This window comes from Centruroides sculpturatus, unplaced genomic scaffold (genome assembly GCF_000671375.1).
Source record: "Centruroides sculpturatus isolate CEXI.00-Female unplaced genomic scaffold, Cexi_2.0 scaffold150, whole genome shotgun sequence".
In the NCBI taxonomy this organism is placed as follows: Eukaryota; Metazoa; Arthropoda; class Arachnida; order Scorpiones; family Buthidae; genus Centruroides; species Centruroides sculpturatus.
In genome coordinates, this window is record NW_019384512.1 from 65,605 (window position 1) to 79,470 (window position 13,866).

Sequence of the window (13,866 nt, forward strand, 5' to 3'; positions counted from 1 at the left end):
GGCGGATCTACATAGGGACTAATAGGGCTTAAGCCCTGGGCCCCAAGTGTCAAGGGCCCACAAAAATTAAATAAATTTTTTATACTTTTATACATAAATTTTTAATACTTTTTCATTAACAATGCGTACTTATCGTAAAGTAAAAAATAGTTAATATTAATAATATAATAATATTGATAATTTATAGCATTATTTGTTTTATTGTAATAGTTCTTAATCTAACAAAAATGGGGCCCCATAAGCCCTAGGCCCCAAAAGAACTAGATCCATCCCTGCTTACAGGATCTCTTTAGCCTAGATATATGCAATAGTTGGGCATAGAGACATACAGGCATTATATAATTATATACTATCCTGTGAGTGATTTATCCACAAATGTTGCAACTGCTATTCCAAGATCCCTCATACTCTTAGAAGCCAAAGCTGACATTCCATCTGGTCTCACAAATGCTCTTTGTATGACAAATCTGGAGCCATGCAATATGCAGCTGTGTCCAGCCAAGCATTATCTTGCTGGAAAATAACTGTTTCAATGCATCAGTTCTGCTTTGAAAGGAAATATGAGGGAGCAAAATTTCCTGAATGTACCACTATTCCATCAATGTCCTTTGTCCTTTGTAGGAGAGATTGACTATAAGATGGCTCCTCAGACCAGTATATCAGCAATAGGAGTGGTGTGTGACTCAATACTAAAGGGAGGATTGAAGCAATTATCAGTAATCCTCAAATAGTAATAATTATATTTTGTAAAATTGATTAAAAAAAAAAAAAAATTCCTGTCCCTAAACAAACACATTTGAAGAAAATTCTTAGAAAAGCATACTTCTCAAATTAAGACAATAGAATAATGTAAGTCCTAAAATCACACATCTTCGATGGGGATTGAATTGTCAGTTGGTGTTGACTCATCAGAACCGCAATCTGGGTTCTGATCTTGTTAAATTTCATGATGAGTGGGGACCAATTGTGATGAGTGGAGACCAAAACACTAACATGATATGTTAGTGTTTTGGTCTCCACTCATCATCATGTTTTGAGGATTATGGTGTTTGGGAATGTCAAACAGAATTGTGATTCATCACATTTCATCACTAATGATGATATGCTATCAGTCTGTAGCATTTCATGCTTTTCTGCAACAGTACTACTGCAAAGCTGATAATGATGGGATGATAATGGCAGATTGCATAGCAGTACCATGCACTTAAATTTGTCTCTGCTAGTTGCCTGCTAATGTTATGAAAAGAAACAGGATTCCATAATAAGGCTTTCATGTATCTAGATAGTGGACAAATACTAACTGTTGCTGTTGTTTATGCTTGTCTCATAATCAGACAACCAACTCTCCTAACGATCTGTCTGGGAATATTTGGAAACTGCCTGACATGTATGTGTCAGGCAGTTTCTCAGTATCCATTTCCACAACTGCTCTTCACAGTCAGGTCAGAATAACCATGGTAGACAATTCAATGCCCATTTTGTCAAACTGCCCATCATGGGCAATGTGACAAAATAGCCTTCTGTTTTCTTTAGCCCAATGATGTGGCCTTTCTTAAACTTTGTCAGCTGCACATAATGTTTTTGACTATACAAGCATGCCTAGCATTTGAAGATCTCTGTATAAAAATTACACTGAAAATTTTGAACATGGTGAGCTTTTGCAAGCATTTATATAAGACAGGGAGTTATTTTAAAGCACTCTAGTGCCATTACCTGGTATATAATAGGATATCAACTGTAATCATTTACATACCTGTCTGAGATAACTATATGCTGAAATTTGCACTAATTAGGCAATTTTATCTGGGTGCAGGGCCTTTCAAAGAAAATGCAAAGCCCATGGCAATTAATATTTTAAAGGCCCTTCAAAATTTAAAATAAAATTGTGGACAAGAAAATAATGTCAATGGTTATTTAATATTTTTCGGATTATTACATTTAATTATTTTACAGAAGCTTTTCCCTTCCTACAGAAATTTAGAATTTAATTTTATAAATGTTAAAATTTAGCAAATCACTTTTCCTTCTCCTATATTTTTGTCTAACATATTGAGTTGCCAAGTTCAGGCCCCTAATATAGCAAGTCCCTGGGCAACTGCTTCTNTTAGTAATGTACCATAAATGCTTACAGTTGTAATTACACTATTGATTATATAAAAGTTATTTCTACTGAAAAATTAATGTAATTTATATAATTATTTTCCATTTTTATTTATAATTAAATACATTATTAATATTATAATTGTACTTTCTTATTAAATTATTTTTTCAAATAAAAATCTTAAAAATTTACTTTTAATTCAAAAACTGGTGTGTCTATGGTTTCAGCTCCATGTCTTTTAAAGCATTCAACTACTTTCTGAATAACAATTTCTCTTATTGACATTTGCTGAGGAGCAAAATCTCTTGTTCCCTACAAAAGAAAAATTAAATTTTTAATCCAAGTATATTATAAAAATAAAAACATTACATATCTTTCAGTTACAATGTATTACTTTAAACTGTTTTAATAAAATTATATAATCATTTTTATTTTCTAAGTTTTGTCCTTTCTTTAAGCTTTAAGATTACTGAATATTTGTAATTTCTTTAATACAAAAATTAAAAATGCCACAATGACATATCTATAGCATTTCGACTCAAATTTTAATAGGTTATGGTTCTAAAAACTAGTCTGATGATTCACATTAACAACAAGCAATTATTTATTGTGACATCACAATGCCAAGCTGAAATTTTCAATCATATTTTTAATTTATTTAATTTAACATATATGTTCTCCATCTCAAATTAGTACTGTAGTGTCTTGCCCTAACAGGGACATCATACTTTTCCTTTAACAATTTTTAACAATAGTTGTGCCTGTCATCTATTAACTGTTTTCAGAGGAAGTTTTGAATTGAAATAATGTGACTTCAAGTTTGCATCAGAAGTTCATATATAGTTAATTGGGGCCTCCTACCTCTAAGGTTTCCAAATCTGGTCTCAAATTTCATCTATCTAACTCCATTCTCAAGATTAAATTAATTTAATTAAGGAAAGATGGACAGACAACAGTGGGAATTTATAGGTCTACAATTTTTTCAAATTGCAGCCCAATGATAAAATAACTTGTATGTTGCATGCTTTCAGTCAATATAAAAAGTATATAATTATTATATTTATTATTTCTTTCTTATATTGATATATATATCAAGGAGTCAGAGTTGCAGATACATAAACTAAGGAGTTAGAGTGAAAGCTTTTGTGTACTTACTCCACAGCATTGTAAAAAATCAACTAATGTGTTTTTTTATTTTATATTGATGTAATTGAGATGTATGATCAAATACATAAGGATCAATAGAAACAAAACACCTTTTTTGCCGAGAAATAAATATAATTTTAAAAAACAAACGTTTTCAGCCTAGTTAATAGGCCATCTTCAGGTAAAAAAAATGGAACGTAAATGTTCCATGAATAGAACATAAAAATTTCTTAAATCAAAAATTTTACAAGAGAAAAAAATAACGGAAGAATATATTAAAAAATATTAAAACAAAAATAACATAAATCTTCAATGGATTAATTCTGGTCGAAGTTTCTAGTACATTTCTTAACCAAATACTGTAAGGTCTCTTTTTATGCAGATTATTTTTATGCGATTTTGAAGTTGTGCGGTTTGTATTTCATCCAAAAATTTCTTGGACAAACATACATATAGGCTTGTTTAGGAAGCCGGCGTATAGACAGTCTCCAAAAATCGTGGAACACTCAAAGCTCACTCCATTTGTTCCACTGACATATAACATTTATGGATGTAAAGGACAGCTAGACCTACCTTAATTGCTTTAGTTCCTAGCAATTTTTGATATAAATGTAATTAAACATAAAAAATACTTAAAACTGAAAAAAANTATAATTGAATTAAGTCGTATACCAAACAAAATTTGTTTCGTCCAAACAGGACATATTCCGAATTGGACGTATACCAAGGTACCACTACTTTTTATTTGCAGTGAACAATAAACACTGAATTCATGTTAGGGAAAAATTTTTTTATTCAACTACTAGTTTATTTAAATCATTTTTATTTATTTATTTACAGTATATTTTGAGTAAATTTAACTTTAATTTATGTTTGAGAAAACCAAAACAAACTATGGTTGTCTACAAATTTGAATTTAATCTGTACAATTTCTGAATTAAATTTCATTAAAAATCTTAAAACTTATAAAATGCTTTTCATTATAACTAATAACTTTTATCACATATAAAATAAAATTTCTATTTTCAATAAATAAATAATAATGATCAATTAAATTCAAGCTAATTTTAAACATTACCAATTATTAAAGTATAAATTAATGTAAGTAATGATTCCCAATAAAATAAACCAGTAATGAGTTTCTCAACTTTCCTGGTAACATTTAAAATTTTAGTGGTGTCATCTGTTATCATATTTTATTAAAAACCTTTTTATATTTTTAAGTAATATAAAATGGCAAAAAGCTTAATTTTGAAGATAGGGATGGGTTTTATAAAAAATTGTAAATGCTAGTAATGAGTAAAATTGTCATTACATCCAACCCTACTTGAGATACACACAATCCCCATTATCTCCCCATCCCCTTGATCTTTAATTGTCAAAATTTAATGGCACCAATCCCCTTAATAAACAAATCTCCTTGCAATATTTCAGAAATTTTTGACAAAAAGCACGAGAGCTTATTAAGCTTCAAAGAGGGCAAACAAAATTGTGCCCCTCACACACAACCATACATGTGAAGAAATACCATCAAATTATTTTTGCATTTCTCAATGTTTCTAGATGTCTCAAGTCGAAAAATCTAAAAATCTTGGGGGGTCACTTTTTGACCAATCCCCTCTGTTATATATAACAGCTGGGAAAGTAAAAATAAATTTAATTTAGTTAATTTACTTATTATTAAAAATTGTTTTATTTTTATTATATTTATTTGCTTTTTTTATTAGAAATTATTAAACTGATACCTTTGGTGTCTTAAGAGTAAACTTTTGTTGGCCTTCTTCATTCAAACAGGCTTTCAATTCTAACAATTTGGAAACTTCTTCATCAATCTATATTGAAATAAAATGAAATAAATAGGTATTTANGCCTCATCCCATTTAACCTTAGAGCCTTGCGCTTGCACCATCTTGTAATTCTCCACCGGTGCCGCCATAACAACAATATCAAAAGCGCTCAGCAACTAAATCAACTCAGATCTTTCGTGCTGTTGTTGGAACCACACATTTTTACACACACAACGATATTACAATTCTGTCATCGGTTTTCACATTCCAGCCTCTGGCTCGTTTCTTTTTGAATGATCCTTATGTAATATCAAAAGCGGTCAGGAACTAAATAAATAATTTTAAAAAACAAATGTTTTCAGCCTAGTTAATAGGCCATCTTCAGGTCGAAAAAATGGAACGTATTCATGGAACATTTACGTTCCATTTTTTCGACCTGATGATGGCCTATTAACTAGGCTGAAAACATTTGTTTTTTAAAATTATTTATTTAGTTCCTGACCGCTTTTGATATTACATAAGGATCATTCAAAAAGAAATGAGCCAGAGGCTGGAATGTGAAAACCGATGACAGAATTGTAATATCGTTGTGTGTGTAAAAATGTGTGGTTCCAACAACAGCACGAAAGATCCCAGCCCGCCGCTGGAGGATACCACGTGACTACAAAGCTAGCAGAAGCACGCATCAATCGTCCACTGCGGTCAGTCATGTTGTAAACAGTGAAACAGTGAAATGGAGGCATCAAAAGAAGAGCAAAGAGGTGTTGTTCATTTTCTGACAGTGGAAGGAGTAGGGGGGAATGGACATTCATTGAAGAATGCCACAAGTGTATGGTGAACACTGCATGTCCCTTGCAAGGGTCAAGACATGGCACAAGCACTTCAGGGAAGAGCGGATGTCATTAGCCGATGATGCACGATCAGGAACACACCACATTACCGATGACATTGTCCAGCTGGTTGAAGGAGTCATTAACCTTTATATCGATTTCACTGTTTCACTGTTTACAACACGCCTGACCGCGGTGGACAATTGGCACATGCTTCTGCTAGCCTTGTAGTCACGTGGTATGCACCCATGACCCTCTAGTGGGCTGTGATCTGTGCTGTTGTCAGAACCACACATTCTTACACACACAACAATATTACAATTCTGTCATCGGTTTTCACATTCCAGTCTCTGGCTCGTTTCTTTTTGAATGATCCTCATAGCTATTATTTTATAAACAAAATTATTTCTCTTCTAAAAATTCTAATTACAGGATGATAAATTGGAATCAGTATCAGAATTAAGAGAAATTTATCATGATTTCTAATTCTTAAAATGATTCTTTAACACTTAATAACAAAATTAATTTTTCATTTCAGGTAATAATTAAAATACTTTAAAGCAGGAATGGGCAACCTTTTTCTATGTAAGAACCACATTTAAACTTTTGAACTAACACAGGCTGCATACAAGAGAAAAAGAGCAAGTAAACCACAATTATTTATTCATATAAGGTTACAAATTAATTAACATAAGTATACTTAATTTGACTTCTGTCACTGATGTAAACATAATACAGTGGAACCTCGGTATACATCTGCTTTAGAATACGTCAAATTCGGAATACGTCTTGTTTGGACGAAACAAATTTTGCTCGGTATACGACTTTTCTTCGGTATATGACTTAATTCAATTAAACGCGCCATCTATGAACAAGTAGAACTATCGATGTACAGTACTACACTAGACTAGATGTTCGCGGTTCTACGGTTTATAACTTTCTTAAATTTCTTCTGATTTTAATTTGTAAGTAACATTTTATTATTTTTATTAATCATGAATTGCAAAAGGGCAACAGAAAAATAAAAAAATGACTATAATCACAACGGAACTGAAAAAAGAGATTGTTGAGAAATATGAAGGTGGCACGCGTGTCCGAAATTTAACGAGATTTAACTGTTGCATACCGTATTCCGAGAACGACGATATCGACAATCGTGAAAAATAAAGACATTATTAAATTTGCTAACGTTGCGAAAGGGGTTAAATCAATTTCTAAACAGTAAATTGCCCAACGATTGCATAAATATCGGGCTATAATTAAATGATTGGAATAAAGTAATTTGAATTAGAGGTAGGCGTTAGGCGCCATCTCTTAAGTAAATTAATAATTAAAATCAAATAAATAAATAAAATAAATTTTAGAACCTTCTGGAATAAAAGAACTGGCCCGATGTCAAATTACTTTATTCCAATCATTTAATTATAGCCCAATATTTAGGCGATCGTTGGGTAATTTATTATATACTATTCAGGCTTTGAGTTGTTATTATTTCTAAACATAGATCGAAGACATTAGATCGTGTTGAGAAATTGCTTTTACTTTGGATATCTGAAAAGCAGTGCGCTGGCGACAGCGTATCGGAAGAAATTATTTGCGAGAAAGCTAAAGGGATACATGCTGATCTCATGAAAAATCAAGCAGGAACTAGCGAGAAAAGCGAGGTGTTTAAAGCCAGCCATTTTTTTTTACATGAGAACGGATTAATCATTTTTACATTACTTCTTATGGAAAAAGTTGGTTTGGTATACGTCCTATTCGGTATAAGTCCAAACACCAGGAACGGATTAAGGTCGCATACCGAGGTTCCACTGTATATCAGAAATATTTGGTTGAACATTAGTCACTCCTAGTTTTAAATTAGTTTTGATGTGAGTCTGTTAGATGATTTCTTGTTTACTTTTTAAAAACTTTTAGATGAATAGTTTGGCAATTAGGAGCAGCAACACTGAACAATAAAATAAACAAAATGACACCAGGAGCTTGCAAAAAAGGTGCTTGAACAGAACTACAGCCCTGTTATGGGTTCAAACAATGCTACTCAGATGCTGCAGCAACCAGAAACTCGTGTTTATATGGGAATATCTCCTTACAGCAACCTTGGAATCATGCAATATGCCCATGCTTGACCTGCCCAACATATAGGTTGCCCTATATAAACGATTAAATAGTGATATACGGCTGCCATCACACCTCTAATGTGGGTCTATATCAATGCATGCACGGCATGATGTCACAACATCTAGCGTAATCGAAGTTTGTAGCATGCTCATAATGATTTTTAATTTTAATTTAAATAATATGTTCTCCACTTACATTAGAACATTGCATTCTATTTTCAAATTCTTGTTTGCCTGATGATGATGATGAACATAAGTTCATTGAAAGCACTAGTGATAATAAAAAACTATTAATGACATGCTTAGTGAGTTTTCCTTCCTTTTATCTGATATTTAGCATGAAGATCAAGCTGTATTGTGTCATAAGTATGTTGTATAATTGTATGAATTTAAAATCTTTGTTATGACATATTATTTACTTTAAATTATAGTGATTTATANTAAAAAACTATTAATGACATGCTTAGTGAGTTTTCCTTCCTTTTATCTGATATTTAGCATGAAGATCAAGCTGTATTGTGTCATAAGTATGTTGTATAATTGTATGAATTTAAAATCTTTGTTATGACATATTATTTACTTTAAATTATAGTGATTTATAAGCACTAGTTTATGCACAAAAAATCTGTTTATATAATTGATCAAGTATATGTTTTAAAAAACTATTAATGACATGCTTAGTGAGTTTTCCTTCCTTTTATCTGATATTTAGCATGAAGATCAAGCTGTATTGTGTCATAAGTATGTTGTATAATTGTATGAATTTAAAATCTTTGTTATGACATATTATTTACTTTAAATTATAGTGATTTATAAGCACTAGTTTATGCACAAAAAATCTGTTTATATAATTGATCAAGTATATGTTTTATGAATATTTGTAGTATTTATATATTAATTTATACATTAATATTGATATGAAAAATTTCAGTATACTGTAATACCCCAAACTTACGCAATAGGTGGGACCGAGTGATAACCGCGTAAGTCGGGGTATAATTTCTCTGTGTGTGTAAAATCCAAGTCGGATGTATGTAAGCTAATAAATGTTCTCGTTAATCTTATCTCATCTTTCGATTCATTCACGGTTACAAGAAATCACCACATAGAGTCTCTCGAGTCTCCGTAGATATAACAAACACAGAAATAAATACCACAAAATAAATTGTAGCTATGTGTCAATTCCGCGCGACACTTCTGAACATGTAAGCCGAACAATAGTGTGGGGGAGAGTGAGTAATCAAGAGTGTGTGATGCTCAAAGAAAAGACGAATCAATGAGATTTGAAAATCGCGTAACTCCGGGTTTGCATAAGTTGGGGTAGCATAAGTCAAGGTATTACTGTATTAAAAATATTAAAATAATCATAAAGCCAACCACTGCTATATGCCATTGGACTATATGACAGCTATATTATTAATGAATTACCAAACAATAACAGGACAAGGGCACTTGGTGTGTCCCCAGCCGGCACCATAGTAACCAATGATGGTTATAGCATAATGGAAGACACAATCGGATCAGGGGTCCGGGTAGTGTAATTGGCAACATATCCACATGGTAAGTGGCAGTTGTGAGTTCAAGTCCCACTCTGAGCAGATTCTTTTCTTCCAGTTTAATCTAAATTATTTTAATTAAAATTATAATTATTAAATTTATTATGAGATAGCACCTAATGCCTACCTCTAGNTAATAAAATTTTACTTACAAATTAAAATCAGAAGAAATTTAACAAAGTTATAAACCGTGGCACCACGAATGTCTAGTCTAGTCTAATACACCGATAGTGCTACTTGTTCATAGATGGCACGTATAATTGAATTAAGTCATATACCAAACAACATTTGTTTCATCCAAACAGGATGTTCCGAATTGGACATATTCTAAAGCAGATGTATTCCAAATTGGATGTATTCTAAAGCAGACATATACCGAGGTACCACTGTACTTTTTATTTGCAGTGAACAATAAACACTGAATTCATGTTAGGGAAAAATTTTTTTTATTCAACTATTAGTTTATTTAAATCATTTTTATTTTTTTATTTGCAGTATATTTTGAGTAAATTTAACTTTAATTTGTGTTTGAGAAAACCAAAACAAACTATGGTTGTCTACAAATTTGAATTTAATCTGTACAATTTCTGAATTAAATTTCATTAAAAATCTTCTTAAAACTTATAAAATGCTTTTCATTTGTAACTAATAACTTATATCACATATAAAATAAAATTTCTATTTTCAATAAATAAATAATAATGATCAATTAAATTCAAGCTAATTTTAAACATTATCAATTATTAAAGTATAAATTAATGTAAGTAATGATTTCCAATAAAATAAACCAGTAATGAGTTGCTCAACTTTCCTGGTAACATTTAAAATTTTAGTGGCGCCATCTGTTATCATATTTTATTAAAAACCTTTTTATATTTTTTATTAATATAAAATGGCAAAAAGCTTAATTTTGAAGATAGGGATAAGTTTTATAAAAGTTGTAAATGCTAGTAATAAGTAAAATTGTCATTACATCCAACCCTACTTGAGATACACACAATCCCCATTATCTCTCCACCCCCATGATCTTTAATCATCAAAATTTAATGGCACCAATTCCCTTAATAAACAAACCTCCTTGCAATATTTCAGAAATTTTTGACAAAAAGCATGAGAGCTTATTAAGCTTCAAAGAGGGCAAACAAAATTGTGCCCCTCACACACAACCATACATGGGCAGAAATACCATCAAATTATTTTTGCATTTCTCAATGTTTCTAGATGTCTCAAGTCGAAAAATCTAAAAATCTTGGGGGGTCACTTTTTGACCAATCTCCATACTTTCCCTCTGTTATATATAACAGCTGGGAAAGTAAAAATAAATTTAATTTAGTTAATTTACTTATTATTAAAAATTGTTTTATTTTTATTATATTTATTTGCTTTTTTTATTAGAAATTATTAAACTGATACCTTTGGTGTCTTAAGAGTAAACTTTTGTTGGCCTTCTTCATTCAAACAGGCTTTCAATTCTAACAATTTGGAAACTTCTTCATCAATCTATATTGAAATAAAATGAAATAAATAGGTATTTATTTGAAATATAGAGAATAAATGAAATAATTTGCATTGTTTTGTAATTTTGTTAAAGACATTTTTTACTTGTATGAGCTTTTAAATTCTAATAAATTTATAGACAAAATAAGTTCAATTACCTCTATGAGTCATTTATATTTACTGCCCTAAATGTAAACAGCTTTTTATTTTACAGTATGCAAGATTATAAATTTTTTAGAAAAATAAGTTGATTATTAAATTTCATAATCTATGAATAAGAGCTCAATAATAACATACACTGCAACAGCTGGATGTCCGAGTAGTTAAGGTGTCAGACTACAACTATGGGACTTGGAAATGAATCCAGACAAGTTGAAAAATTCCAGGAGTTTTTTTGGAGGACAGTTCATCCCATATATATTGAGCCCTTTCCAACAGCTACCCTATAGTGGGCCTGGCCAAACCTACATTGGCTTGCCAGATTAAAAACTCAAGCAAAGTGTAGGTTTTTTTATTTTTGCCCTATAGGTACTAAGAGAACCTTTTAGGGCCTCTTAGTGCCTACAGGGCAAAAATAAAAACCTACACTTTGATTGATTTTTTTAATCTATAGGATACTCTCACTTATGATTTGTAATTAGGAATGTTCCAATACTACAAAAATATCAATACTGGCCAGCTGATACCAATACTTTATTGGTATCAGCTATCCAAAGTCTTGCTAGCTGTCACTGTTGCATCACCTTTCAATTGTTTTTTACTGCTACACATATCACACTTTTTGCATGGCGGATACATTCCAAAAATACTGTGTAAAAAAATCACGTAAAAATGTACAGTACATACACACTGTAGAAAATTGCTTGATAGAATCCACAACTTCAATAAAAGGAAAAATTAAGCAATTTACAAAAGAAACATGAACATTTTTATTCTATCATCATTTATTATAATTTGTACATAAATATAGTAAACAGAAGGTAGAATAGGAAACATAAAATAAACAAAGTATTCTATGATGTACATAAAGTACTGTACTGTGCTTAAAAAAAATTAATTAACTCTTGATTTCAATAAAAAAGTAACTTTACTAACAATAACACAATTTTAACAAAAAGTTAAATTTGAAAATTTTCAAATAAACTGATTTCCTCTGTGTAAAAAATTGGCCATGTAAAAAAAAGATTAGTGTTTTCTTTTGTCAACTGCATTACTTCAAAATCACATAAAAATGGATCACATAAAAAGAGGAAAAGATATACTGTATTCATTACAATGAAAGCTGAGTAAATCCTAGAGAAGCAATTAATATTTTGTTGGTTACTCCAAAAAATTGAATCCTGCTATCTGGTTCAGCAGTGAGTGCATCAGTCAGTACTTCTGTTTACACTCATATGATGTTTTATGTACACAAAGGAAGTCCCAGATATAGTGTCCAGTTAGTAGATTCTGAGTACTACTACTATGCATGAAATAGGGATAGATAAGAAATCATTGGTAAAAAGGTAAAACAGTGTCTTTACATTGAAAGTTCTTTATTACATTAGAGCCCCAATTGTCCGACCCCCGATTAACCAACACCTCGGTTAACCGACCGTCCTAGTCGGCAAATTTCAAATGTCCGCTAGTGATGTGGCGCTACAATATTTGGCTGTCTTGGCTACTTTGATATTATTTTTGTTAAATTTTTGCGTGTTTTAGCTGGCATCAATGGCTCGACCATTGAAGGGAGGCCAGTATTTAAATGAGACTTTCTAATTATGAGTGATTGTTTGTTTCATGAGCAATAAAATAATTTAAAAATAATTTTTAACGATACAATAGCGACGATTATTATTTTAAAAAATTTTTGTTAGGCTTAACATCAACGAAAATTCAACGCAAAGTAGGTTAATAGCGATATACTGATGAAAAATAGATGTAATAAGAGACAATATTGAGAGTGGATTACCACACAGAAGAACAGTATCTGGTAGGAAAGTGAAAATTCTGAAGAAAGCCAAGTAGAAAGAATTGAAGAGGTCCTTTGAAGACACTAACAAGGTTCCAATTTAATATTTAGTCCTAAAACTGAAAATTTAGTAGTTCACTCCACAAATCTTCAAAAACAAAAAAATAGATTAAATATCAAAAGAAGCAGATAATTCCAGACAGAAAAGATCATTGGCAAACATGAAGTGCAGAAATTCTCTGTAAAGTTTATTTTGGATGATGAATCTTACTTCACCCTTTCAAACTCAATGATCAATGATAATGGTGGATTCTATACTTGTACCAGTGATATCTCGTCTACATTTGCCAATGTGAAGTTTTCCAAGAATATAAAATTTGAGGGCAAAGTTTTAGTTTGAATTGCAATGAGACCAAAAGGATTGAGTTAAGCCCTAAACAAAAAACAAGCTTTGCTAGCTATGCTCAGCAATATTTAAATGAACATAAATGATGTTGCTCAATTCCTTACATTCAAAAGAACTATTCTCAAGCAGAACATGTCTTCTGGCCAGACGAGCAAGATCCCACTGTGCCAAAACCATACTGAATCACCGTACCGCAACAAGAAAACATCACCTTTGTCAAGAAAGAGGTCAACCCTGTAAATGTGTCAGAAGTTTGGTCAGTTGGAGATTTTTTAACAATTCTCAATGAAGCCATTTAAGAAAAAGAGTGGAAGGCAAACAACATGGATCAGCTGACCAATCAAATAAAGTACTGTCTGAAAAATGTGAATCAAAGTCTTGTACTGAAAGTGCATACTGAAAGTCAAATCAACTACATTTAACAACAGAGTCTTGTAGAATTACAAAAATAAAAGATAATCTACAGCTTTTC

The 13,866-nt window shown here is 31.2% G+C and overlaps 1 protein-coding gene across 1 annotated transcript in view; it reads right to left on the reverse strand.

Annotated features, from left to right (window-relative positions):
* Positions 1–13,866, reverse strand: part of LOC111622456 (histidine--tRNA ligase, cytoplasmic-like) — a 74,021-nt gene that overhangs the window by 56,122 nt on the left and 4,033 nt on the right. The window contains exons 2-3 of the mRNA XM_023364827.1: positions 10,954–11,040; positions 2,294–2,413 (exon numbers count right to left, since the gene is read on the reverse strand). Of these exons, the coding sequence (XP_023220595.1) occupies positions 2,294–2,413; positions 10,954–11,040 (207 nt within the window). The remainder of the gene's footprint in view (positions 1–2,293; positions 2,414–10,953; positions 11,041–13,866) is intronic.